Source organism: Myotis daubentonii, chromosome 16, assembly GCF_963259705.1.
Source record: "Myotis daubentonii chromosome 16, mMyoDau2.1, whole genome shotgun sequence".
Lineage (NCBI taxonomy): Eukaryota > Metazoa > Chordata > Mammalia > Chiroptera > Vespertilionidae > Myotis > Myotis daubentonii.
This window is the reverse complement of record NC_081855.1, coordinates 33,385,364-33,411,384: the sequence shown is the minus strand read 5'-3', so window position 1 is coordinate 33,411,384 and position 26,021 is coordinate 33,385,364. Positions and strand designations below refer to the sequence as shown.

The window sequence follows — 26,021 nt, the reverse complement described above, 5'->3', positions numbered from 1 at the left end:
CCAGAGGAAGGAGAGTTTATACTTGTTTGGCTATGTTTTCAGACTAGATCTTCAATTATCTAGCTACACTTAGTTGATTCTCTCTTACTACCTGTTTTTTTGTGTGTGTTTTTTAATTTTTTTTGTTTGTTTTCTGCTCCCTTTTTTTGTCCCTGTAATTCTCTCTCTCTCTTTTTTTTTAATCCCTTTTTGATTTTTAGCATACGTAGCTCTTTATGTTTGCCTACAATTATTGACTTTGTTTTGTCTTAAATTTTGCACACTTTTATAATCGGGTATAATTTACATACAATAAACTACACATTTAAAGTGTACAGTTTGATAAGTTTTGACACATGTATGTACCTCAGAAACCATCACCATGGTCAAGATAGTGAAAATATCTACAACCCCCCAGTTTCTTTGTGTCTCTGGGTAATGTCTCCTGCTTATCTGGTTCCCAGGCAACAATTGATCTGCTTTCTGCCACTATAGATATGTGGGGATTTTCTGGAATATTTTACAAATGGAATCTTATAATATATACTTTTATGTGTCTGTTTTTTTATTCAGCAAAATTATTTTAATGTTTACCTATGTCAAGTGTATAAATAGTGTTCCTTTTTACTGCGCAGTAATAGCATTGCATTGTATGCATATGCCATAATTTGTTTATCCATTCACATGTTTTATTGTTTTAAATGAGGTATAATTGACATTTAAAACATTATATTAATTTCAGATGTGCAACATATTTCTACATTCAACATTTGTATGTATTTGTATATATTGCAAAATGATGACTACACTAACTAGTTAACATCCATCACTATACGTAGTTACAAAATTTTTTTTTCTTATGATGAGGACTCTTAAGATCTATTCTCTTAGCAATTTACAAATATGTAGTACATATTATTAACCATACTATTAACCATAGTTATGGTTATATGTTAATAATACTATTGTTATTAACATACAGTCACCATACTGTACACATTCACTTGTTGATGGATACATGGGTTGCTTCTAGCTTTTGGCATTTACGTAGAGCTATGAGCATTTATATACAAGTGTTTGAATGAACTTCAGTTTTCATTTCTCTTGGGTAAATAATTAGGAATGGAGTATCTAGAATCTAGATCATAAGGTAGATGTTTAACAGTTTAACGTATTGTCAGACTGTCTTCTAACATATTGTCAGACTTTATCATTTTACATTCTTGCTGGTATGTATGAGAGTGCTAATTCCATATTAATGCCAACACTTGGTTTGTTCAGTCTTGAATTTTAGTAAGGGTACCTCAGCTTTCCCCTTAAGATCGGGAAAAAGACAAGGCTGCCTGCTTTCATTACTTCTGTCCATTACCTTCTCTCCCAACCCATAGTAACCACCATTCTTTAAGTTTCTATGAATGTGACTAGTTAAGTACCTCATATAAACCCAATTATACAATATATTTTTTTTAGTACTTATTTCTGGGCTCTCTATTGGTCTCTCTTTCAGTCTTCATGCCAGTACAAACCTGTTTTGATTACTATGGCTTTGTCGTAAATTGAAATCAGGAAATTCAAGATAGTTTTGGTTATTTAGGGTCCCTTGTGATTATTTTTGAATTTTAGATGGGGTTTTTCTACTTCTGAAAAAAAGCACCATTGTGATTTTGATAGGAATTGCATTGATTCTGTAGATTGCTTTTGGTAGTATTGCCATCTTAGCAGTATTAATTTTTTTAATCCATGAATATGGGATGTCTTTCTGGTTATTTAGGGCTTCTTTAATTTCTTTCAGCAATATTTTGTAGTTTTCCACATACAGTTTTTTTCAATTCCTTGGTTAAATTTATTCCTAGATGTTTTACTCTTTATGATGCTATTGTAAATGTATTGTCTCCTTAATTTTCTCCTTGGAGTCTTTGCTAGTGTATAGAAATAAAAGTGTTTTATGTGTGTTGATTTTTGTATACTGCAACTTTGGTGAATTTAGTAGCTTTAACTTAAGTTTCTTGTGAAATCTAGGATTGTCTACATATCTGATCATGTGTCATCATAAACATAATTTTATTTCTTTTCCATTTTGGATGCTTTTTGTTTCTCTTTTCTTCCTTAATTGCTCTGGCTGAAATTTTCAGTATTATGTTGAATAGAAGTGCTGAAAGCAGGCATCCTTGTCTTTTCCCTGGTCTTAACCGAAAAGTTTTCCATCTTTAACCACTGAATATGGTTTGCTGTGGGTTTTTAAAATAAGGATTTTAGCCCTAGCCGGCTTGGCTCAGTGATAGAGCGTCGGCCTGTGGACTGAAGGGTCCCAGGTTCAATTCTGGCCAAGGGCACATGCCAAGTTGCAGGCTCAATCCTCAGTAAGGGTGTGTAGGAGGCAGCTGATCGATGTTTCTCTCATCATCGATGTTTCTAACTCCATCTCTCTCTCTCTTCCTCTCTGTAAAAAATCAATAAAATATATTTAAAAAAATTATTATTAAAAAAATGTCCTCAGGTGAGGATTAACAATCACAATAAAATAAGGACTTTATCAGTTGAGAAAGTTCCCTCCTATTCCTCTTTCTTGAGTGTTTTTATCATGAAAGGATATTGGATTTAGTCAGATGCCTTTTTTCCTTTGTTTTATTAATGTGATATATTACACTAATTGATTTTTTTATGTTGAACTGTCCTGGCATTCCAGGAATAAATCACTTGGTCATGGCGTATAATCAAGAAAACTTGAGCTCAGTCACTTGTCTATTTCATGTGTTTAATAAGTGCTAGAACTAGGAATCAGACTGAGGTCTGAATACTGTCTAAAGCTTGTGTTTCCATTTAATGAGGGAGAGAAATCAGTTCTTCAGTTGATTGTGAAGGAATTACTATAAAGATGTTTCTTTAATATTTCTTGTGCATTAATATTGTTCACTGGTTTTTACCTTGAGTTTTGGTTTAGAAGAAACATTGTTTCCCCCAAAGTATGAAAATTGCCATATTTATTTTGTGATTAAGTTAGATTGTGTGATATGTACAAGGTAAAAATGCTACATATATAGAGAGAAGGGAAAGGTCACTAGCTTGGGATAGGCAGGAAAGTTTTATGGTTATAACCAATGGATACTCTTATGTGAGAGCGCATAGAGAGAGGGACTATATAAGCAAATAGACAGTCCTGATGTCAAGAGTGGTATATATTGCAACAATAGCCCTTTTGGATGGGAGAAGTATATTAAAAAAATATATTGGTCCCAACCTTTATAGAGCTTGTTGTGAAGCAGGGGAGGGGAGACTACAACCACAATGAAGGAAGAAGTATAGGTTGCTGTGGTAGAGCATGGCAGTGGTATCTAAAATAGTCTATAGAGCAAGCATGTCGAACTCTTGGCCCCGGGGCCGCATGTGGCCCACAACGAATATTTTTTGTGGCCCAGCCAATATAATGGTATGTAAGAAACATTCTAATAAAAATTTCATAACTTGATTTTTATAATATCCTGTTATACATAATTATTAATAAGGAACTACAACGTTCACTAATGGCTGATTACTATAATCCTGTTACATTCATTTCCCTTGTATGCCTTATATGCAGGCACATCATTTCTCTCTACAAATACTAGCAGCAAGTATTTTAGCAGCCAATTGCACGTCATTATTCTTGTACTGACTTGTGTGATGTGCGCAACGGGAAATATTTCGCTTTCTGAAAGCAAGAAAAATAGGTTTATTTGCATTACGCTTATTTGTGCAATTATTCAGTGTCTGGTAAATTAATGTTCAAGAAAAATTAATTTTTATTAAAATGTTCTATTTTATGTTAACACATTTATTTTAGCCTTTTGTATTCAGCATGTCTCCATCAAAATAAACCTGTGTTTCTATGAAAATTAAAGCTTTTGTTTTTTTGTGGCCCACGTAAACTTAAACCTTGTTTATTTGGCCCATGCTAGCCTTTGAGTTTGATATGCTTGCTGTAGAGCAGTGGTTCTCAACCTTCCTAATGCCACAACCCTTTAATACAGTTCCTCATGTTGTGGTGACCCCCAATTTCATTGTTACAACTTGAACATAATTAAAGCATAGTGATTAATCACAAAAACAATATGTAATTATGTGTGTTTTCTGATGGTCTTAGGCGACTCCTATGAAAGGGTCATTCGACCCCCAAAGGGGTCGTGACCCATAGGTTGAGAACCACTGCTGTAGAGTCAGAAATCTTTCTGAAGGAAGTTGCTTATAAACTGAAATCTAAAGGATGAGTAGGAATAAACCATTTGAAGAGAGGTATTGACAAATACCCTGGGCAGAGAGATACCAAATATATTTAAAGGTTTAACTTTGCTGGTTCCCCTAGGGCAGCCGTGGGCAAACTACGGCCCGTTTAAAATGAATAAAACTAAAAAAAAAAAAGACCATACCCTTTTATGTAATGATGTTTACTTTGAATTTATATTAATTCACACAAACACTCCATCCATGCTTTTGTTCCGGCCCTCTGGTCCAGTTTAAGAACCGATTGTGGCCCTCGAGTCAAAAAGTTTGCCTACCCCTGCCCTAGGTTGAGGTAGAGGACTAGGCTAGGGAGGTGTGGGCTGAAAACAGCCCTGGGGAGGTGCTATGACTTTAGTAGAGTTTTCAGCAGAAGAAACTTCACCCAAATTTTGTTTTTACCAAGGGACTGAAAAAGTAATTTTCAAGGTTATTAAGAATGGAGGAATCCTCTTCCATGTATTTTCTTCTAGCTTTATTTCTTTACTAGAGGACTGGTGCACAAATTAGTGCATGAGTGGGGTCCAGCTGGCCCACCCCGATCAGGGCCAATGGGGCTGGGCCGGCTGTGGGAAGGGGCCATGGGCGATTGGCCAGCCGGCCCCGCCCTGATGGGGGGCAGGCTGATTGGGAGCAGGGCGGGCCGGCCCCGCCTCTGGTCGAACTCCCGATTGAACTCCTGGTCCAGGGGACAATTTGCATATTAGCCTTTTATTATATAGGATTTTGCTGTGAGGTACATTTTCCCTATTGTCTAATTTTTATTGTCTTTAAGGTTTCCTTGGCAATTTTATTTCTGAGTTAATTAATTGACTTTAGGTAAAAGTTTATGCTCTTTTATAAAAGTACATAGGGATAAACAGAAATATCAGATACTGGAATACATTCATTTACCTCTGAACCAATTTACCAGACTATTAAAACAAAAATATTTAACCATAAATATTGGGTTTTTTTTGGAAAGCATTCAGAAAATCTTAGCATCTCCTTTGTATATGGTGTGATACTGCTTCCTACTCAGTAATAATTACAGTGATTAAATTAATATAATTTGAGGTTTAGTGGAGACATTTTGCTGTTAAAAGGGTTTGTAAAACCTTTTCATAATTATGAGGAAGCAAAGTTATGTAGCTGTTTAAAAGTTATTGAACTGTGGAACTCAAGATACAAAATGGTTTTGCTATATTGCTTATTCATATTTTAGGTCTAATTTATATCTATAGTGTATGTTCTTCAAAATTAATTTGCTTTTCTAAAAAGAAATGTATTAGTACCTTAAATTTCCTTGGGGATTTTATGGTTTGTTTGTTAGTTAAACTTCCTTGCAGATTGTAGGATAGGTTAGTTAGAAGTATGGTGGGTTAGTTAGAAGTAAAACCCTATGGTTTATGTTTGGAGATGGTAGTGACCATATCATTATTTTTGTGAAGATTATCCACATCTTCCCTCTGAGATCCAAATAGCCCTAGAATCACTTTCTTTCCTATGAGAGAATAGTTTCTTAACTATTTTGGGATGAGTTCTGTCCCTTTGAAAGTTTGTCCTGGTCAATATGATAATGAGAGGAAGACAGTAGGTGTCTACTATTTCTATAAGTATCTTTATAATTAATGCAGGCACTAGAAAGTTAAACTTATTAAATTTGGTATATAAGTATTCAATATGTACAAATTAAAATTATGGTGTTTCTACAATCAAAGCTAATTTATTTTTTTGCCTCCTTAGCGCTGGCTGACAGAGCAGAGAGCTCAATGTCCTCATTGCCGGTAAGTGTTTTGCTATGATTATTTGTGTATTTGGAAAATAATAAGGTAATGGAGTTGGAGTGTGCCCTAATATTAATAAGATTCTTTCTGTAATCTGCTTCATTTTGCCTCTTTGGGAATACAGCTGAAAAGAAAATAATCTCTCTAGATACAGCATAAACTAATTTATCTTAGAATTATGTAGAAAGCATTAAATTGTTTACCTTATTTTAGAAAATCATGTTTAACTTATAAAGGTTTCTGGTTTTAAAAAATCTTAATAGTGTAGGTAAATATTTCTTAAAAGTCTTCTGATTCTGTTATTCTTCACCTAGTCTTGTCATGAAATAACACTTTCAGGTGAAGTTATTGGGGTTGTTTCTAATCTTCTAAACATTTTTCTGTGTACTGATATATCTACACTAATAAAAGAGAAACATGCAAATTGGTGTCACTCTGCTATGCCCACCAGCCAATCAGAGTGACTATGCAAATTAACCCAACAAAGATGGTGGTTAATTTGCATGTGCAGGCACGGAGCGAAGACTGAAGAGGCTTGGCTTCTCTGCTGCAGAGAAGCCAAGCCTCGCTGTGACTGGACCAAAGGCCTGGGTCCTGGGTGCCGGAGGAAAACTGGTGCAAGCAGCCAAGGGAAGCAAGGCCTATTGCGTGAATCTTTGTGCAGCGGGCTTCTGGTATATAAATAAAAGGCTAATAGGCAAATTGTCCCTGCAGGAGTTTGACCAGGAGACTGGGAGTTCGATTGCTTACTATGACATGCGCTGACCACCAGGGGGCAGCGTGGAACAAAGGAAGGCCCCAGCTGGCAGCTGGGAGGCCCCAATTGGCCCTGATCGTTGGGCAGGCCTAGGGACCCTACCCGTGCATGAATTTCGTGCACCGGTCCTCTAGTGTGTGTGTGTGTGTGTGTGTGTGTGTGTGTGTGTGTTCTTACAACACAAATGATATAGTACTGTTTTGTTTTTTAAATATAAAATATAGTGTTATCTTTCTTGATGTACACATGTCATTTAAATTTAAAAATGTTTATTTATTATGTGACCATATGTTACTTATTTATGCTTATATTGAGATACATTTAGATTGTTTCCACTTTTGGTAATTTCAAATTATGATGCCAGATTGTGCTGAAGAATAGGTTTTTACCATTTTACATTCCTAAGAAAAGATACAAAAGTGCCTTTTCCTCACATTCCTGCCAATATTGTATATTACCAATCTATCTTTTTTTGTCCTCTTGCTAGATGAAAATTGTATCTCTTGTTTTTTTTAAATATCTTTTTTTTTTAAAAATATATTTTATTGATTTTTTACAGAGAGGAAGGGAGAGAGACAGAGAGTCAGAAACATCGATGAGAGAGAAACATCGATCAGCTGCCTCCTGCACATCTCCCACTGGGGATGTGCCCGCAGCCCAGGTACATGCCCTTGACCGGAATTGAACCCGGGACCCTTCAGTCCGCAGGCCGATGCTCTATCCACTGAGCCAAACCGGCTTCGGCTTAAATAACTTTTTAAAATTGATTTCAGAGAGGAAGTGAGAGGGAGAGAGAGATAGAAACATCAGTGATGAGAATCATTGATTGGCTGCCTCCTACACAGCCCCTGCTGGGTATCGAGCCCACAACCTGGGCTTGTGCCCTGACTGGGAATCAAACCATGATCTCTTGGTTCATAGGTCGACACTCAGTCACTGAGCCACGCCAGTCGGGCTAGAATGTGTTTGTCTTAGAAAATTAACTCAAATTTCTGAATTAAAAATATATATATATATATCTTCTCTCTAGTGCTCCACTCCAGATACGAGAACTAGTAAACTGTCGTTGGGCAGAAGAAGTAACACAGCAGCTTGATACTCTTCAACTCTGTAGTCTCACCAAACATGAAGAAAATGAAAAGGACAAGTATGTCCTCAATTTCTTTAAGTATTTCATATATTTTGGTACATGTTATTTTAATGAAACTATTTAAAGATATTTAATTTTTAGTTTTGTAGGCGAACACAGATAGTTTTCATTTGATGTTGTGTGGGTATCACTATTTGGAGATATCTTTCTAACTCTTGAATGGCTTCTTTTATCAGAGGCTTTCATAAAAGGAGTGGAACTGCCACAGTTGCTGGTGTGCTAATAATTTCTCTTCTTTGCCTCTTGATGCCTACTGGCTCTCCTTGGGTTTGCTGAAGTTGCCTATAGGTCATTGATTAAGAATTGTTCTGATAAATTTCCTATATTTTAAAAGATGTATCCTAAATTTGGTGGTGTGGAAATCATTCTAAATTAGCCTCCAGACAGTATCTAATCTGCTGTTTCTTCATACTTTTATTGATTTTCTATTGGATATTCATATTACTTATAAATGAGAATATAAAATGTAGACCTATTTAGGTATTTTCTCTAAGCTTAATGATGAACAGCACAAATGCAACACTGTCTCTTTTAAAGGCAAGAGGAAACTTTTTTAAAAATATATATATATTTTTTTATTTCAGAGAGGAAGGGAGAGGGAGAGAGAAACATCAATGATGAGAGAGAATCACTGATTGGCTGCCTCCCACATGCCCCCTGCTGGGAATCGAGCCAGCAACCCCAGGCCTGTGTCCTGACCAGGAATCGAACCACGACCTCCTTGTTCATAGATGGATACTCAACCACTGAGCCACGCTTGTCAGGCGGCAAGAGAAAACTTAAAAAAAAATTTATTGTGCTAAAATACACATAACATCATTACTATCTTAACCATTTTTAAGTGTACAGGTCAGTAGTGTTAAGTATGTTCACATTGTCACCCAACTAATCTCCACTAGGGCTGCCATAATAGAATAGCATAGACTGGGTGCCTTAAACAGTATTGGAGGCTGGAAGTTCAGGGTCAGGGTATTGTCATGTTTGCTTTCTGGTGAGACCTCTCTCCTTGACTTGGATATGGCTTTTTCTCTCTGTGTTCTTACATGGCCTTTTCTCTGTTTGCATACACTTTTGGCATCTTTCTTTTCTTGTCAGGACATCAGTCCTATTGGGTTAGGCCTCTGCCCTTATGACCTTATTTAACATCCTTAAAGTCTTTGTTCCAAGTACAGTTACCTTAGGGCTCTCAACATAGGAATTTGGGACGTGGCGAATGCAGTTCAGTTAATAACCATGTACATCTTCATTCCTTTGCATGTAGATCTCCAACTTAAGGGAAAATGTTTTATTTTATTTTATTTTTTAATTTTTTTCTTGATTTCAGAGAGGAAGGGAGAGAGAGAAACATGAGGCAGAATCATTGATTGGCTGCCTCCTGCATGTCCCCCATTGGTGATCAAGCCCACAATGTGCCCTCACTGGGAATTGAACCATGACCTCCTGGTTCATAGGTCAGTGCTCAACCACTGAGCAACACTGGCTGGGCTATTTTATTTAAAATATGGAATGCTTCATGAATTTGTGTGTCATCCTTGTACAAGAGCCACACTAATCTCTTCTGTATTGTTCTAATTTTAGTGTATGTGCTGCCAAAGTAAACATGGGAAAACTTTAAAATTGAGTTAATTTTTCAGAAGAACCTGGTATTACTTTGTGCAGTTAATCACGTGTCTTATTGTTAGCATTGACCACATGTAGGGAAAGTATTTGTGTGTACATACATGCTCATGTAGATACAAACACATAATCTGATTTGTCCAAAAGTGTAGTAGCAGGCTAGAATTTATTATCAATAGCAGTGGTTTTCACTTGGTGTGCCGCAAGAATTTTTTAAATGTGCAGTATCTGACTATTTAGTTAGGGGCACTGACCTCTTTTCCCCTACATTATCAAATTAAAAAATGACAACAGCTAACATAATAGTAACAATAACCGGTCAGTGTGAATAAATCAAAACTATACCTATTTTTTCTGTCAGATCAGCAAAAAAGAAATTTTTTGGTGTGCTGCAGAATTTTAGCAGTTTGTGTGCCATGAGATAGAAAGGGTTGAAAATTTCTGATCTATAGTAATATTGGGAAATGATGTTATATTTGTGCTTTATTCAAAAACTAGTCTACATTTTTCATGTGATTTCAAGTTCTTATAGATTAATGAAAACAGAATTTTAAGAAAATTGTAATTTAGCTTAATTTGCAGAAGAAACTATGGAACACATTTTATATTGTTTCCTGAGATATAATTGTTTAAAATTGACCAACCTGTTTACCCAAACTTAGGAATTTGTTAAGGTAAATATTTTTCAATTTTAGTTTAATTTATAGCTGTATTTTCTTTTCATAATATATAGATGTGAAAATCATCATGAAAAACTTAGTGTATTTTGCTGGACCTGTAAGAAGTGTATCTGCCATCAGTGTGCACTTTGGGGAGGAATGGTGAGCAGAACAAATTATTTTTGCTTAGAGACTAAAAGCACTGAAATACTTGTTTGATTTAGATAAGAAAATAATATTTTACTTTGTTTATAGAATGAAAAGTAAATTATTTTGCTTTATAGCAGAAGGTATCATTCTTTCTGTTATGTCAGAAAAACAGCCTTTGTGGGAGATTTTGATGTGGGATGTGTACCCCCTACATAAATATTTTCTTTTAATTATAAAATGTATATATTCATCTGCAAATCTTTAGTTGTAGGATCAAGGTCTTTTTAAATTATTTTATTTTATTTCATTAAAGTTCAATTGATCTCATGTCCTGGCCACAGTTTTTCAATTTTGGTTTATTTAAAATGGAACAACACTTTGTGAAAAATATGAATGTAAACTTCTAGATCTTAGGATTTGTTTTTTAGGTAATTAAATTTTTTTTATTTTTTAAATTTTTATTTTTTCCAATCTAATTCAAAATAGTTTTTTAAAGTTATCTATCTTTATCAAGTCTAAAACATTGAAGTTAGTTTTCCTATAAGTAGCTTTTTATTTTATATTTGTGTCCTGTTGTTTAATTAAAATTAAATTATATACTTACAATAATAAGTACAATAAGCATAAATAGGTTTGAGAATAAACAGTAGATTCTTGGTGGGGAAAGTTAGTCATAGTGGGAGCAGACATCTAGAGGTGTCTGTTAGCAATGAGAATTAATCATTCTTAGGTCATCAGTTTGCACATTTTTGGGAGAGAATGCCAGGCAAGTTGGTTGAGTAGAACTCAATTCAGAGTTTTCTGTAGATATTTGCTTTTTAATATATTTTTATTGATTTCAGAGAGAGAGAGAGAGATAGAAACATCAATGATGAGAGAGAATCATTGATTGGCTGCCTCCTGCACCCACCCCTACTGGGGATCAAGCCCACAACCTGAGCATGTGCCCTTGACTGGAATTGAACCTGGGGCCCTTCAGTCCACAGGTAGACGCTCTATCTGCTGAGCCAAACCAGCTAGAGAGCTTTTCTGTTGGTATTTGAATACTCTTGTGCTGACTAGAAAAAATTTATGTCCCACAACTTAGTACTTTAAATAAATGTTTCTTTGTAAGAAGCAATGGAAACAGTATTTTTCATATTTTAAGTGGACATGCAAAAATCCATGTCATTTTTTTCTTAGAGACCATGGCTGGGTGTTTTGGTTGAATAAGACAGTTCTTTTTTCTTTTTTTTTTAATGTTTTGATTTTAAAGAGAGAGGAAGGGGGAGAGAGATAGAAACATCAATAAGAGAGAAACATAGATCAGCTGCCTCCTGCATGCCCTCTCCTTTGGATCGAGCCATCCACCTGGGCATGTACCCTGACTAGGAATCGATCCAGTGGCCTTTTGATGCATGGCCCGAGGCTCAACCAATTGAGCCATACTGGCTGGGCAAATAAGACAATTCTAATAAGTACTTTTCTGTTACAGGAAATTCCTTGTAATAGAAATTTAAGTTCTATTTACCAGTCCAGAGATTGTGATGAAATACAGTACATAAATTGGATAGGAAATTGATTTTAGGCTGTTAGCTTTAAAAAGTTGTTCTTTGAATACAACTGGATTTGTAAGGCTAAATTGTATGGGCCTTCTGTCTCTGCAGTAACTTTGTGGCATGAAGAATGGGTTTATTGCTTTTGCTAATAGTGTACCATGGCTCTTTTCCTCAAATGTCTTTCTAATTTATTCATTTGTGTTAGAGACTAGGTATTCAGTGATAAACAAGATAGATATCAAATAACTAGCTATGTACTTAATTGTTGTAATAGATATTAGGAATAAGTATACAGTCTGATAAGAATGGATAACTATGAGACCTGACCCTCTAATCCTGAGCTAAGTTCCAAAGGATGAGTAGGAGTTACGAGGTGGAGAGTTTGGGAGGGAAGATGGAGAATTATTTTTGAATAAGTACGAGCTACTTTTGCAAAGGCCTGATGGGGGGACAGAAGGCTAGTGCTGATCAAGAGAAGAGTGACAAATGAGGTTGTGTCAGCTGCTTTGAGCCATGATTAAGTATCTTGGTTCTCTCTAATGAGTGAAGATTTCTAGATCAGTGTAAACATTTTGCTTAAGATCTTTATCCACAATTGAAGGATTTTTTACATGGGCCAAGTGACTTTAAGCAAGCTGTGACTTATTTTAACAAAGGCAGCCAAAAAAATAAAATTCATTTGGAAATATTTGCCAGTATATTAGTGTTCATAGAGTGTTAATAGAGGAATGTAAATGCAGATGAGATATATGAAGATGTTTTTTTTAACTGTTTTATTAATTTAAATAGCACGGTGGACATACCTTTAAACCTTTGGCGGAAATTTACGAGCAGCATGTTACTAAAGTGAATGAAGAGGTAGCTAAACTTCGTCGGCGTCTCATGGAACTAATCAGCTTAGTTCAAGAAGTGGTAAGACTACTACTAAAAGATGATTATCCTTTTGATAGTCTATACCAGCCGTGGGCAAACTACGGCCCGCGGGCCGGATCCGGCCTGTTTGAAATGAATAAAACTAAAAAAAAAAAAAAAAAAAAGACCATACCCTTTAATGTAATGATGTTTACTTTGAATTTATATTAGTTCACACAAACACTCCATCCATGCTTTTGTTCCGGCCCTCCGGTCCAGTTTAAGAACCCATTGTGGCCCTCGAGTCAAAAAGTTTGCCCACCCCTGGTCTAAACTATGTATACTATAGTCTATACTATATATTTTTCTAATATAAATCAATCAGATGTTGAAATTAAGATTTAAAATAATTTTAGGCATATATATATTTTTAAATATATTTTTTGTTGATTTCAGAGAGGAAGGGAGAGGGAAAGAGAGATAGAAACATCAAGTATGAGATTTATCAATTGGCTGCCTCCAATATGTCCCCTACTTGGTTCATAGGTTGACGCTCAACCACTGAGCCACACCAGCCCAGCTTTATTGTTTAATTTTAAGAAATATATTTCCTGATTCTTTTCAGTGTACAATGTTTTTAAGGCCATGATTTTTCTATGATATATGAATAATTAAAAAGGATTATTAGCTTATGCTTTTTTTTTCTTTATTATTTTTTTTGTTGTAATCCTCACCTGAGGATATGTTTATTGATTTTACAGAGAGGAGTGGGGGGTTGGGGGGGGGGGCAGAGAAAGAGAGAAACATCGATGTGAGAGAGAAAAAACGATTGGTTGCCTGTCATATGTGCCCCAACTGGGTAATGAACCCCAAACCTAGGTGTGTGCCCTGACTGGGATTTGAACCTGCTACCTGTTTATTTTTTAGGAAAGAAATGTAGAAGCTGTAAGAAATGCAAAAGATGAGCGTGTTCGGGAAATTAGGAATGCAGTGGAGATGATGATTGCACGGCTAGACACGCAGCTGAAGAATAAGCTTATAACACTGATGGGTGAGTGTTTTTCTATGCTGCTGGAGTAACTGGGGCTCAGGTTCAATCTGTGAAGAGAAAAGGTTGGTGAGTTCTTTATGCTAGGAAAAGATTGGTTTAAAAATAAAAATTCCTCCTATTAAGTGTTCCCCTTATCAAAAACATTACTCCAAATTAATATAACTTCTATTAGCCTCACTGGATATGCTTCCAGCTCTTCAGACTTTGTGATTTAAAAAGACAATGGTCTGATTAGGCAAGTATGCCTATCTTGTTAACTTTCTTTTTAACCTATGAAGCAGTTTCTTTCTTCCTTTTTGATAGTAATTTCTGTAATAATGATTCCTTTATTCCTGTGTTTTTCCAGTTTCTTGAGAACTTTGGGGCATTCTTTTTTTACAGGTTCTTCTTATATTCAAAGAACATAACCTTTTGCTGACAGTAAACATAAATATATGGCCCACTTACTTTTTTTTTTTATGCCACACTAAGTTTTGGGGAGGAATTATTTCAGAATTGTTGACTGAGTAAAAAGTTTACTATTCTAAATCATTATAGCCCTTTTGGAAGAAGCAATAACATTAATTTCTTTACAAAGTATATTGTCATTGTATATTTCTTAGATGAATTTAATAAAAAATCTAAATTACATTTTGTTTAAAACTGTAGTTAGGGTTGGTTCTGAAATCCTCTTGTCAGAGCTATTAGAATTTAGAATCAACCTCTTAAAGCTCTGAGAAAAATTTTTAGGATAGCTGTAATGAAGTTTTGCTTTCCTAAAATTAATTTCTTGTAATTGAATGTATTTCAGAAAGTTAATTTTATTAAAATAATAATGAGCATGAGTATTGATGTTTTGTTATTTTTAAATAGGTCAGAAGACTTCTCTAACACAAGAAACAGAGCTTTTGGAATCCTTACTTCAGGAGGTAGAGCACCAGGTAATGAAATATTAAATGTAATGAAGTCTTTACCCTTTTTTGTCCACATACTTTAAAATTCTTTTTGATAACGATTATATAAGATCAAAAGATCTTGTGATCTATGTGCTATACTAGGGATTTTTATGAAATAGGATTTAGCTGATTCTATGTTTTCTCCATCAGGTTTGGGAACTAAATAAAATTAAGATTTATTCTGTTTTGTAAGAATGGTGTATAGCATCTAAGTCTATAAAAGATTAAAGTCTCTGACTTTGTGACTTAAGTGGTGCCTTTGAGACAGAATATTATTGCCAATTACCTATATATACTATGTGATTTTTATTATAAACTTAGTGTTTTTATTTATTAAGTACATTTTAGTTAAGTATCAAAGAGCAGGCATTGTTTTAGATATTTGGAACATAGCAATGGACAAAATAGTAAAAAAATCTGTCCCCATAGAGTTTATATTTTAGTTTGCTGGTAGGTGAGTGTTAAGTATATAGTGAATGAATAAATAATTGTGTAGTGTTACATAAGTATTTGGTATAGTCTTTTTTTTTTTTTTTAACATGTCTTGTGCAGGGACTATACTAATCTTTTCTGTATTGTTCATATTTTAGTATATGTGCTGCTAAAGAGGGGACAATATTCATATGCCTTTCCTTTTTTTTGTTAATCCTTACCCGGGGGTATTTTTTCCCATTGTTTTTTAGAAAGAATAGAAGGGGAGGGGTACAGATAGAGAGAAACATCGATGTGAGACACATTGATTGGTTGCCTCCTGCATGCACCCCAACCAGGCCCGGGATTGAGCTTGCAACCAAGGTATGTGCCCTTGACGAGAATTGAATCCTTGACCCTTTAGTCTGTGGGCCGACACTCTAACCATTGAACCAGACCAGCTAGGGCTGCTTTTCCTTCTTAATTGCTGAGTAGTATTTTATTGTATGTTATATACCATGATTTGTGTTTTCATTCAGCTGTTTATGGCTGTTTGGGTTGCGCTTTTTCTTTTTCTTTATTTTTTTCTTTTGGCTTTTACAAATACAGCTACAATTGATATATGAGCAAATTGCAAAATAATTTTGCTCAAAAAAGGAGGCAGACATAAAATGAGTACGTAATGTGTATGATTACAATTACATAAAACTCCAGTAATTGGGAACTTATCTATAATGAAAGAAAGCAGATAGCAGGTTGCCTGGAGGGGGAAAGAATCAGGAGAGCTTACAAACAAGCACAAACAAATTTTGGGAGATAATGGTAAGGTTCACTATCTTGACTATGGTGATGGCTTCACAGGTATATACATTTGTCAAAACTTAATTAAATTACACACTTTAAATACATGCAGTTTATCTTACATCATTTATGTCAGTTATTCCTCAAAAAAGTGTTGTTTTTTTAAAGCACATACCTGGGTTGCTGGTTTGATCCTTTCGGGGCATGTACAGAAGGCAACCAATCGATGTTTCTCTATCACATCAATATTTCTTTCTCTTTCTCACTCCCTCTCCCCTCCCCCCTTCTATCCCCCTTACTCTTTACTCTTTCTCTAAAGCAGCAGTTCTCAACCTGTGGGTCGCGACCCCTTTGGCAGTCAAACGACCCTTTCACAGAGGTCACCTCAGACCATCCTGCATATCAGATATTTACATTACGATTCATAACAGTAGCAACATTATAGTTATGAAGTAGCAACGAAAATAATTTTATGGTTGGGTCACAACATGAGGAACTGTATTTAAAGGGCCAGAAGGTTGAGAACCACTGCAAAGTCAATAAAAACATCCTCGGGGGAGGCTTAAACAATAAAAATTTATTTTCATTGTTCTAGAGCAGCCATGGGCAAACTACGGCCCGCCGGATCCAGCCTGGAGCCGGCCTGTTCGGCTGTTCGGAGCCGAAAGAGCAGAGGGTTCTCTTGCTCTCCCGTCTGCTCCTTCACCAGCAGCAGTGTTAACATGTATTAGTTCACACAAACACTCCATCCATGCTTTTGTTCCGGCCCTCCGGTCCAGTTTAAGAACCCATTGTGGCCCTCGAGTCAAAAAGTTTGCCCACCCCTGCTCTAGAGGCTGGTTTACATCAAGATATTGGCAGGTTTGGTTTCCCCTGAGGTCCTTCAGTTTGGTTTGTGAATGGCTGCCTTCTCTCTGTTTTCTAAAGACCTTATCTCCAAACTAGAGGCCCGGTGCATGATATTCATGCAGGGTAGCATCCCTACGGTTGGCCTGCGATCAGGGCCAATCAGGGCCTCCCTTCCCAGGCTGCCAGCTGGGGCCTTCCTTTGTTCTGCACTGCCCCCTGATAGTCAGCACATGTCATAGCGAGAGATTGAACTCCCAGTCGAATCCCTGAGGGGACAATTTGCATATTAGGCTTTTATATATAGATAGATAGATATGATTACATTCTGAGGAATTTGGACTGCAACATAAGAGTTTTGGGGAGACACAGTTTAGCTCTTAATAGTTTACAAAGCTTTTTCACATTCAGCTTCATGATTGTTAAACCCAGCAAAACAATCATAGATATTATTTCAGTTTTGCAAATGAACTGACAGCATCATATAATTAGTTTGTAGCAGAATTAGAACTTCGAACTAGTTGTTTTGAATACAAAATGGGTAGTCTTAACTACCATGCTTATTTTACTAAAGTTGGATTTATCACTTTTTTACCTTTGGTTGTTTCCCAAATCGATATAGCTTAAAACTTTTTGTGTGTGCATTACATCTTAATGTTTCTCTGGTCCCTGGAATACATTTTGAGAAAACCTATTTGAAGGCTATAAACCTATAGGAGTTTGTTCATTAATATACCTAATGGCTTCACTGTAGTGCAAAGTATATTTGTAGTTTTTTAAAATTGGATTTACCCTAAGATATGAGGAGAGAAAAATGCTTTAAAATCAAATACACTTACTCCCTGACTATATTGTTTAGAATAGAAATAAATAACCTAGATTTTTTTGTGGATTTTTCATTCTAAAACCCACTTTAAGTCATTCTATTTTTTTAACCTAATTTTTTTCAGTATATAACCAAAACAATTTTTATTTGCCACTGAACAGTAATTTTGTTTATTTAGTCAGGTACTTTGTTTCCTCACACAGTTACGATCTTGTAGTAAGAGTGAGTTGATATCTAAGAGCTCAGAGATCCTCATGATGTTTCAGCAAGTTCATCGCAAGCCCATGGCATCCTTTGTTACCACTCCTGTTCCACCAGATTTTACCAGGTATGACACAGTTTTTAAATTTCATTTTCATATTAAGTTTATGTGCAAATGCACATAATCGTTTTTAAAAAACGCTGTTTTTCTTTGCTTCATTTTTTAAGGTTCTGTTTATAATGATGTGGTCTAGCGAACTTTAGTTTATGCATATAAATCTGGTTTAAAAAAATTCTTGTGGACTTATACATTTTTTAGTGAAAAGTGAGGGTGGTAGTGAATTAGGAATTGGTTTCTTCCTGGATCTTCATCTTCCATACTGTAGAGAAGAAGTAATTGATCACAGTTTATTTCATGTCTGTCCGTTCATTCCTTTTCTTACGTGAAGATATACTTGAAATAACATCCTGTTTCAGGATGATATAATGATATAATATTTTATATACTGAGAAATTATCACAATTAGTCTAGATTATAGTTTACATCCATCACCATACATAGAAAACATTTTTTTCTTAAGACCTCTCTTAGTAGGTTTCAGATATGCAATACAGTGTTATTACTATAATCACCATGCTGTAAAATATAGTTCTATAAACTTGTTTGTTTTGTAACTAGAAGTTGGTACCTTTTGACTTCTCTTTTAAAGATTCCTCATATCCATGAGATCATATAGCACTTTTCTTTCTGTCTGACTTGTTTTAGTTAGCATAATGTTCTCAAGGTCCAGCCGTGTTTTCTCATATCCATCCTTTTATTTACCTTTGAGTTTACTTATATCTTATTACACAGTGACTATAACTCATTTACATGTATGTTCTCAAAAGGAAAACACATAAAGCATGAAATGCCAAAAGATTTTAATGGTGATAAGATGTTCTCTCCAGATCCTAAAAAATCTGGAAATAATAGTTGGTTGCTTTCTATGTATCTTTTTAGTTTTTACCCTGGGCATTCTTAGAATTCTTCTGAACAGCATATTTTTTTAAGCATGTTTAAATTACCCTGTGCTGTTAAGAGCAGTGATTCTTAACACTGGTTGTATGTTAGATTCACTTGGGATTCTTTTGGAAATTTACCACTGTTGGCCCATACCCCCAGGACATTTGAAATAAAATCTCTGTGAGCGTATTAATTTGCTTGGATTGCCATAACGAAATACCACAAATGGATGGCTTATCCAGCAGAATTCTATTTGCTCAGTTCCGGGGTGAAGAAGTCTAATATCAAAGTGCTAGAAAATGTGATTTCTGGTGAGGCTCTCCTCTTGGCTGGTAGACAGCTGGCTCCTTGCTCTGTTCTCAACATGACCTTTTATCTGCATGCATAGAAAAGGTGTCTTTCTCTGGTGTCTTTTCCTCTTCTAAAGAAACGAGGCATATTGTTTGTTAATTAACAAACCCTGGTTAGGGTTAGGGTCCTGCTCTTACTATATCATTCAACCTTAAATATCTCCCTAAAGGTCTCCAAATATAGTCATGCTGGAAGTTAGGGCTTCAACATATGAATTTGGGGGGACATAATTCAGTCCATAACATTGGCTACAGGTAGGAGTTTGTAGTCTTTTTTTCTTTTTTTAACTCAGCTTATTCCTAAGATGAGAGGTTAAACCACTGCTTCAGAGAAATATATTGGTATGACAGACTTTAGTTCATCTTAAACTTTCGAGATGGCTTATGAAATACTATCAAGTATTTCTAGCATTTTGAGAACTGTGGTACATTTAAGAAACAGCCTTATGACTTGTATGCATGCATATAGGCCTAACCAATGGACACAGACACCAGGCGGGTGAGGGTTTCGGCAGAAGGCACATCAATAAAGAAGAAGCCACCAAAAAAATTTTTTTTTTTTTTTACAAATCTGATAATTAGGGAGCTTGCCATGGGTGAAGGTCCCTGTAGTACTCCCTCTCACCAGGAATGCTTATTCTTACTGGAAATTTTGTCTTATAACTGAACCATAATTTTTATTATAAACTTAGTTTATGAGTGGCAATCAGTACACAGGAAACAGGTGTGTTCATATGTTAGTGCATTGATCAGCAAAGAAAGAGGGCCAAATAAGAAAGGCCACATTTATTGACATTAAGTTACAGACCAAAGTTTAGATGTGCAAAGCAGTGGTGAATGTTCTAAGCTTTAAGATCATGGGTCTGGGTGAAATTCCATCAATTGATGATTGGTGATGGAGCCACAATGGAGAATAAAAGGTCATTAAGCAAATGCAATGTTATTTATTCAAGACTATGTGCTCAGTGCTGTTGTGGGTGCTGCAAAGGAGACATGGAAGAGGAACTAATTTACTGAGTATATATTTCAAATTAAATAGTAGAGAATTGTAACTTAAATTCCAGTATGTGTTACTCAGTTATATACTCTTCTGTCAGAAATTCTGAAAAGACTAGTGTGGTCAAAACTTTATAATCTAGAAAGAAATTATAGAAGATCTTAAAACATTTAGGATGTGATAGGAGCTGCTATATTTGGAGGATAGCAAGGAAATAATTTCAACCAGAATTTGTAGGACTATTGGTGGGGTGTTGTAGGAAATAAGACTGTATAGTTGTCCTCAGGTAGAACATAAAAGATAAGAATTTTTTGTTTAAAGTAATAAATTCAGTCATCTTAAAGACCAGAGTAGAGGAGGTAAAGAAATAAAGAAAACTGAGAAGATAAAGCTATACCTTACTTGCAAGCCGAGTGGTTAACATTGGCACAATTTCAGATAACCTCTGAAGGAGATGAAAAAAAGATGTGAGCTATTATCATAAAAAAAACAATAATGAATTTTTTTAATCTATATTTTTACTGGCAAACCACTAATTTTTTCTTAATGTATTTTTATTGATTTCAGAGAGGAAGGGAGAGGGAGGGAAAGATAGAAACATCAATGATGAGGGTCATTGATCAGCAGCCTCCTGCATGCCCTCTACTCAGCATCGAGCCTGAAACCCAGACATGTGCCCTTGACCGGAATCGAACCTGGCACTCTTCAGTCCGCAGGTTGACACTCTATCTACTGAGCCAAACCGGCTAGGGCACAAACCACAAATTTTTTTAGGCACTATAATAGTGTGAAAATGGTATGGATGGATCTTATATCTTATTTTGGTAATCACCAATTTTCATGAATTGAACTTCAATAAGTAGATCAGAAGATGTGAATGGCTTACAGTTTTATCTTATTGGTAAATTTATAGTTTTATATATTAAATGTATAACACTGTGTTACAGTACTATGTATGGCAGTGTCTGTATCATAAAAGTTTTAGTGACTGTGACTCTATGGTATTCTAATGAAAATGCTACAGACTATTCTCATGATATAAGGATATTTAGCAGCCAGGTGGTCTATTATTGTGCCTACCTTATGTGATCATAGTTCATTTCTCTTTGGAGAAGCCCTTATGACACTAAAGTTGCCTGAGGTAATCTTGCTTTGCCAAGAACTGTTAATGTGCTAGTCCATCCTAAGGCTTGCCCCTTTTGTGATTATGTATTCTTATCCTATAATATTGCATAGGTTTATTTCCTAGTAAAAATTCTCTTTAGGGTCTCTCAGTATTCCTCATAATTTGTTCTGAAGACGGAAGTTTGGGAATTTATTGTGATGTCTTTTGTTTTTGTTGTTTCTTTTGGTTTTTAAATCTGTTTATATTGGTTCTGTATTTTAGGTTTCTAGCCTAAGCATCAGTTTCTTCCTTTTCCTATTTTATGAGTACTGTTTTGTCTCTTATTTTAATACTTAATTCTATATTGCCTTGTAAAAAAAGATATTTTATAAAGTATTTGTTTAGTCCTCTATTTCATTGCAAACATTTGATGTAATTAATCTTCTGATGGTTTTATGAATTTATTTGATTTTATGTTATTTTTAATAAGGATTAAAAATTTTCTTAGGGACTTATTTTAATTTAATAAAGGGACCCTGGTTTTTAACTAAATGAAACGTTAAACTTACAGAAGCCAAATAATAATTTGCCTTTCCCTTTTTTTTAGTGAATTAGTACCATCTTATGATTCAGCTACTTTTGTTTTAGAGAATTTCAGGTAAGAGTTTTTGACAACTCTGGATTTTAGTATGTGCCAGGAAGGTGTTATTCCAGGGTAGGATAGAGACTAATGAACTGTGACACTCAGTGTTGTCTTAGCAGAAACAAATTTCCTATTAGAAGCATAATGGTCAATTGTTTGGATTGTATTATTTCTTCAGGACCAATTGCTTCTCTAGTCAGGGGAAGGGAGTCATGTCTTATACAATAGGGTCCACTTGGCCTTTGTTAAGATGGGGTGAATGGGATGATAGGGGTCAATGAGCCCATTACCCATCTTTAGAAATAAAAGTGATAATAACAAGTCCATTTGGGTCCATTTTCTCTGAATTCAAAGTGAGGACAAGAAGTCATTATTTTAAGCTTTGTAATTTACATGTTAATTTTTTTTTAGCCATTATTGTTTTTCTCTAAGATTATGAATGAAGACCATAAAAAAAAAGGTCCTAGAAATTTGTCTTCAAGGGCTGCAAACCAAGAATATAAGGTCTTGCCTGGGGAGGAAAATTCCAGGAGGTGATAACAATCAAAATAAGGCAAACTGAGAATTTATACCACTTCATATATAATTTGTTTTTCTTATGGGATAATTTTGTGGCTAAAATATAAACTTTCCAAGACTTTCCCCACATACATTAAGATTTAGCACATGCTCTTTTTGTTTTTCCATTTTAAAAAAAAAGGATAATTATACTACCAGGGATATGAGGAAGAGAGACTTTTTTTTTCTTCTTTATTGGTGAAAGATTACTTGTTGAAATGGTAATTAAATTCAGTATACTTAGTTATTTTCCCTTTTCTCTTAAATATCACAGTTTTGAGGTGACCTAAAACTGAAGATACTGCTGAATATTTCAGTATTATTAAATTTTATTTTATTTCTAAATGCAACTATATATAAATTTATCCAGTGTAATCTTGACTTGATTAGTCACCTTTTACTTTGTCCATGGCTTGAAGTAAGTAACATAAGTAAAGTGGTTGGTTTTGATCCTTTGATTTGATTGGTTTTCTTTTACTTTAGCACTTTGCGCCAGAGAGCAGATCCTGTTTACAGTCCACCTCTTCAAGTTTCAGGACTTTGTTGGAGATTAAAAGTTTACCCAGTAAGTTTTTCATATTTTTAATAATTCTTTTAAACCCAAGATCTTTCTTTCAGGGTTCTATAGTACACTGGTTCACTTTTTTGGTGGAGTAAGAAATTAAAGACAATTTTAATGTTTCTTTATAAGTTCTATTACTAATTCTACAGAAAAGTGAATTAAATATGAACAGTATGAATCCAGACATTGTTGACTCTTATTTCTTATTTGTATGAAGATTCTTGTCTTCAGAAGACATGTTTAAAATTCTTAAAAGCATTTTTAAAAATAAAATACAGAAAGCCATCAGAGCATACACGTATGCTAATTGCATACTCATTGTAAATTTCAGTATGTTCCCTTGATCTATGTATTTTCTGTAAATTGGCAGCTGGATTCAGTGGCATGATGAGATACATAGTTCATTCCTATGGCAAGAATATAAGTAGTGCTGGTTTTTTAAATCAATGATGTCTAGTCGTATCTCTTTGTGGTATTGGCAGCTATTGATGCTCATTGCCTATATCACTCAAAACAGTGATATTCTCTGCCCTGACCAGTTTGGCTCAGTGGATAGAGCATCGGCTTGCGGACTCAAGGGTCCCAGGTTCGATTTCAGTCAAGAGCGTGTACCTTGATTGCGGGCCCATCCCCAGTGGGGGGTATGCAGGAGGCAGCTGATTGATGTTTCTCATCGATGTTTCTAACTCTCTATCCCTTTCCCTTCCTTTCTGTAAAAAATCAATAAAATATATTTCAAAACAAAACAAAAACTGTGATATTCTCATTTTATGGGGGGTTTTTTGTTTTTACTTATTAGTTGTCATACTTTTATAAAGAGATACTTTCCTTTATTATTTGATTAATCAATAACAGTTCATTTAGAAGAGGCAGGATTCTTTCCTGTAATTTACCAGTTTTCCATATTCTCTGAAAGTGATTAATTAGGTTTTAAAAAATATGAACTCATGGATTTACACGTATTTAATCCCTTCAAGTTGGCTTCTGTGCCACTTTGTTGTCAATCTGAACAGGAGGGAACATTTATTATTAACAATAACATATACAGCAAACCAGCCAACAAGACACAAGAGTGCATGTTATGCCTCTATAGCTCAGAAAGTGGCTGGAAAGGCAGCCATCAGGTATTTTTCTTAATGTAAAAAAGTTTTGAATTGTTACAAAATCAAATCTTTTGGTCTTTCAGTTATTTTTCTTATTGCTTCTAGGTTTAGAAGTACTTCCCAATCCAAATATCATATATATATATATATTTTAATTGTGGCTGGAATTTGTATTTCTATAACTTCTTTCTTTTTTTCTTTTTTCTTTTTTAGGATGGAAATGGAGTTGTTCGTGGTTACTACTTATCTGTGTTTCTGGAACTCTCAGCTGGCTTGCCTGAAACTTCCAAGTAAGACATGTGATTAAATAACAAACTTTAGTGTGTGTTTACATACTGGTACATTCGTCTTTATAATTTTTTTATTAACTTTTTTGTTAATTACTGTATTATATTTATGAAAGTGTACATCCCAGGAATAGGATGATGACATAGACTGGCAGTTCTCAAATTGTGTGGCCTCAGGACTCTTTATACTCTTAAAATTTATTGGGAACCCTAATGAGTATTTTTTTTTATGGGTGTTATATCTAGTGATACTTTCTGAATTAGAAGTTAAAATAGAGGAAAAAAATACAAAAATTGTATTAATTTAAAAATAATAACCTATTGTATATTAACATAAATATTTTTTTCCTGATAAAAATATATGTATTTTGCACTTTTGGAAATCTCTTGATATATACTTAAAAAGAAGATGGCTGGATTCCCATATCTGCTTCTATATTTAATTTGGGTGCAATAAGTTCTGTTGGTTGAAATCTATATATAAAATCTAGCCTCACAGATTTTGAATATCATGCAGTTGAGAAAAGTTTTTTTTAATGAGATATGATTTAACTCCCATAAAATTTATCTTATAAATAAGTGTACAATTCAGTAGATTTTTTGTGTGTGTTATTCCCCAAGTTCTACAACACATCCCTAATATCTGATTTTATAACATTTTTATCATCCCACAAAGAAATTCTATACCCATTACCAGTCACTTCCTATTCCTCTTTCCCTGTCCTGGGCAACCACTAATCTCCTTTTTTGTTAAGGATAAACATATTTATTTTAATATTGAGGTCTAATTAACACATAACATTATATTAGTCTCAAGTGTGCAGTATAATAATTCAGTATTTTTATGCACTGAGAAATGATCAATAACAATAAGTCTTTGTTACCAAAGTTATAAAAAAATTTTTTTCTTGTGGTTAAAAAGGGAGGAACATTTGAAAAAGCAGTTTTAGATAATTGTGACTCTTCTTTGACATTACACCAAATTGAATGAGTGCTTGGTTGGTAAATGTAATTTGTAATGTGGAATCTAAAACCATATTAGTAAATTTGACTTTATTACATTAAAATCTATTGATTTGATATGAAATGTCTGCTTTCATTTATAATGGAGTAATAGAAGAGTAACCCTTTCTCTTGCGATAACCAAAAAGAAAAGAGAAAAATAAACATTTTCTAGGCATTGGACATGAGGCAACCAATGGAAGCAATTCCCAATAGATAAGAAATGGACAGATGAGTTCTATGATTACCCCAGTTTACAGCCATGAGAGAATTTTCAGGAGGGTGAACTGAGATAGTGTGGCAGACTCCCTGCATGGAGTAGACAGTGCTGAGTGTCCAGGAAGACCGATGTAGCTTGAGTGTGTTGGACAGAATACCAGAGAGGAGAGAGCTGCATAGGCAGAGAGCTCCAGAGATCTGTAAGGTGTTCCCTTCAAGTACTCAGAAGAGTACCGTTTAGGGCTCATTTGTGAGGAAGCTGAGTTTGGGGAAAAAATAATCTGAAAGGATTACAGGAAGTGGTGTCTGGTGTTCATACAGGGCCAGGATCTGTCTGTTCCCATTATGACAGTGGAGAAATTTATAATTCATGAGGCATTTGCCTCAGTAGAGGGGAAC

The 26,021-nt window shown here is 34.9% G+C and overlaps 1 protein-coding gene and 2 non-coding genes across 8 annotated transcripts in view; 1 reads left to right on the top strand and 2 right to left on the bottom strand.

Moving 5' to 3' along the window:
• The window catches only part of TRIM37 (tripartite motif containing 37), a 162,652-nt gene that overhangs the window by 3,066 nt on the left and 133,565 nt on the right, over window positions 1-26,021 (top strand). For all 6 annotated transcript variants that reach the window (XR_009449184.1, XM_059669638.1, XM_059669642.1 and 3 more), the window contains exons 3-12: window positions 5,959-5,999; window positions 7,787-7,903; window positions 10,257-10,344; window positions 12,660-12,782; window positions 13,650-13,773; window positions 14,626-14,693; window positions 17,796-17,920; window positions 21,856-21,906; window positions 22,933-23,014; window positions 24,328-24,404. Coding sequence is in view for 5 of the 6 variants with exons in the window: in XM_059669638.1 (XP_059525621.1) it covers window positions 5,959-5,999; window positions 7,787-7,903; window positions 10,257-10,344; window positions 12,660-12,782; window positions 13,650-13,773; window positions 14,626-14,693; window positions 17,796-17,920; window positions 21,856-21,906; window positions 22,933-23,014; window positions 24,328-24,404 (896 nt within the window). In the remaining variant the exon portion in view is untranslated. The remainder of the gene's footprint in view (window positions 1-5,958; window positions 6,000-7,786; window positions 7,904-10,256; window positions 10,345-12,659; window positions 12,783-13,649; window positions 13,774-14,625; window positions 14,694-17,795; window positions 17,921-21,855; window positions 21,907-22,932; window positions 23,015-24,327; window positions 24,405-26,021) is intronic.
• On the bottom strand, window positions 9,402-9,508 carry LOC132219416 (U6 spliceosomal RNA). The gene has a single exon (XR_009449431.1). It is a non-coding gene; the product is annotated as a U6 spliceosomal RNA (small nuclear RNA).
• LOC132219426 (U6 spliceosomal RNA) lies at window positions 15,213-15,322 on the bottom strand. Its single transcript, XR_009449439.1, has one exon. It is a non-coding gene; the product is annotated as a U6 spliceosomal RNA (small nuclear RNA).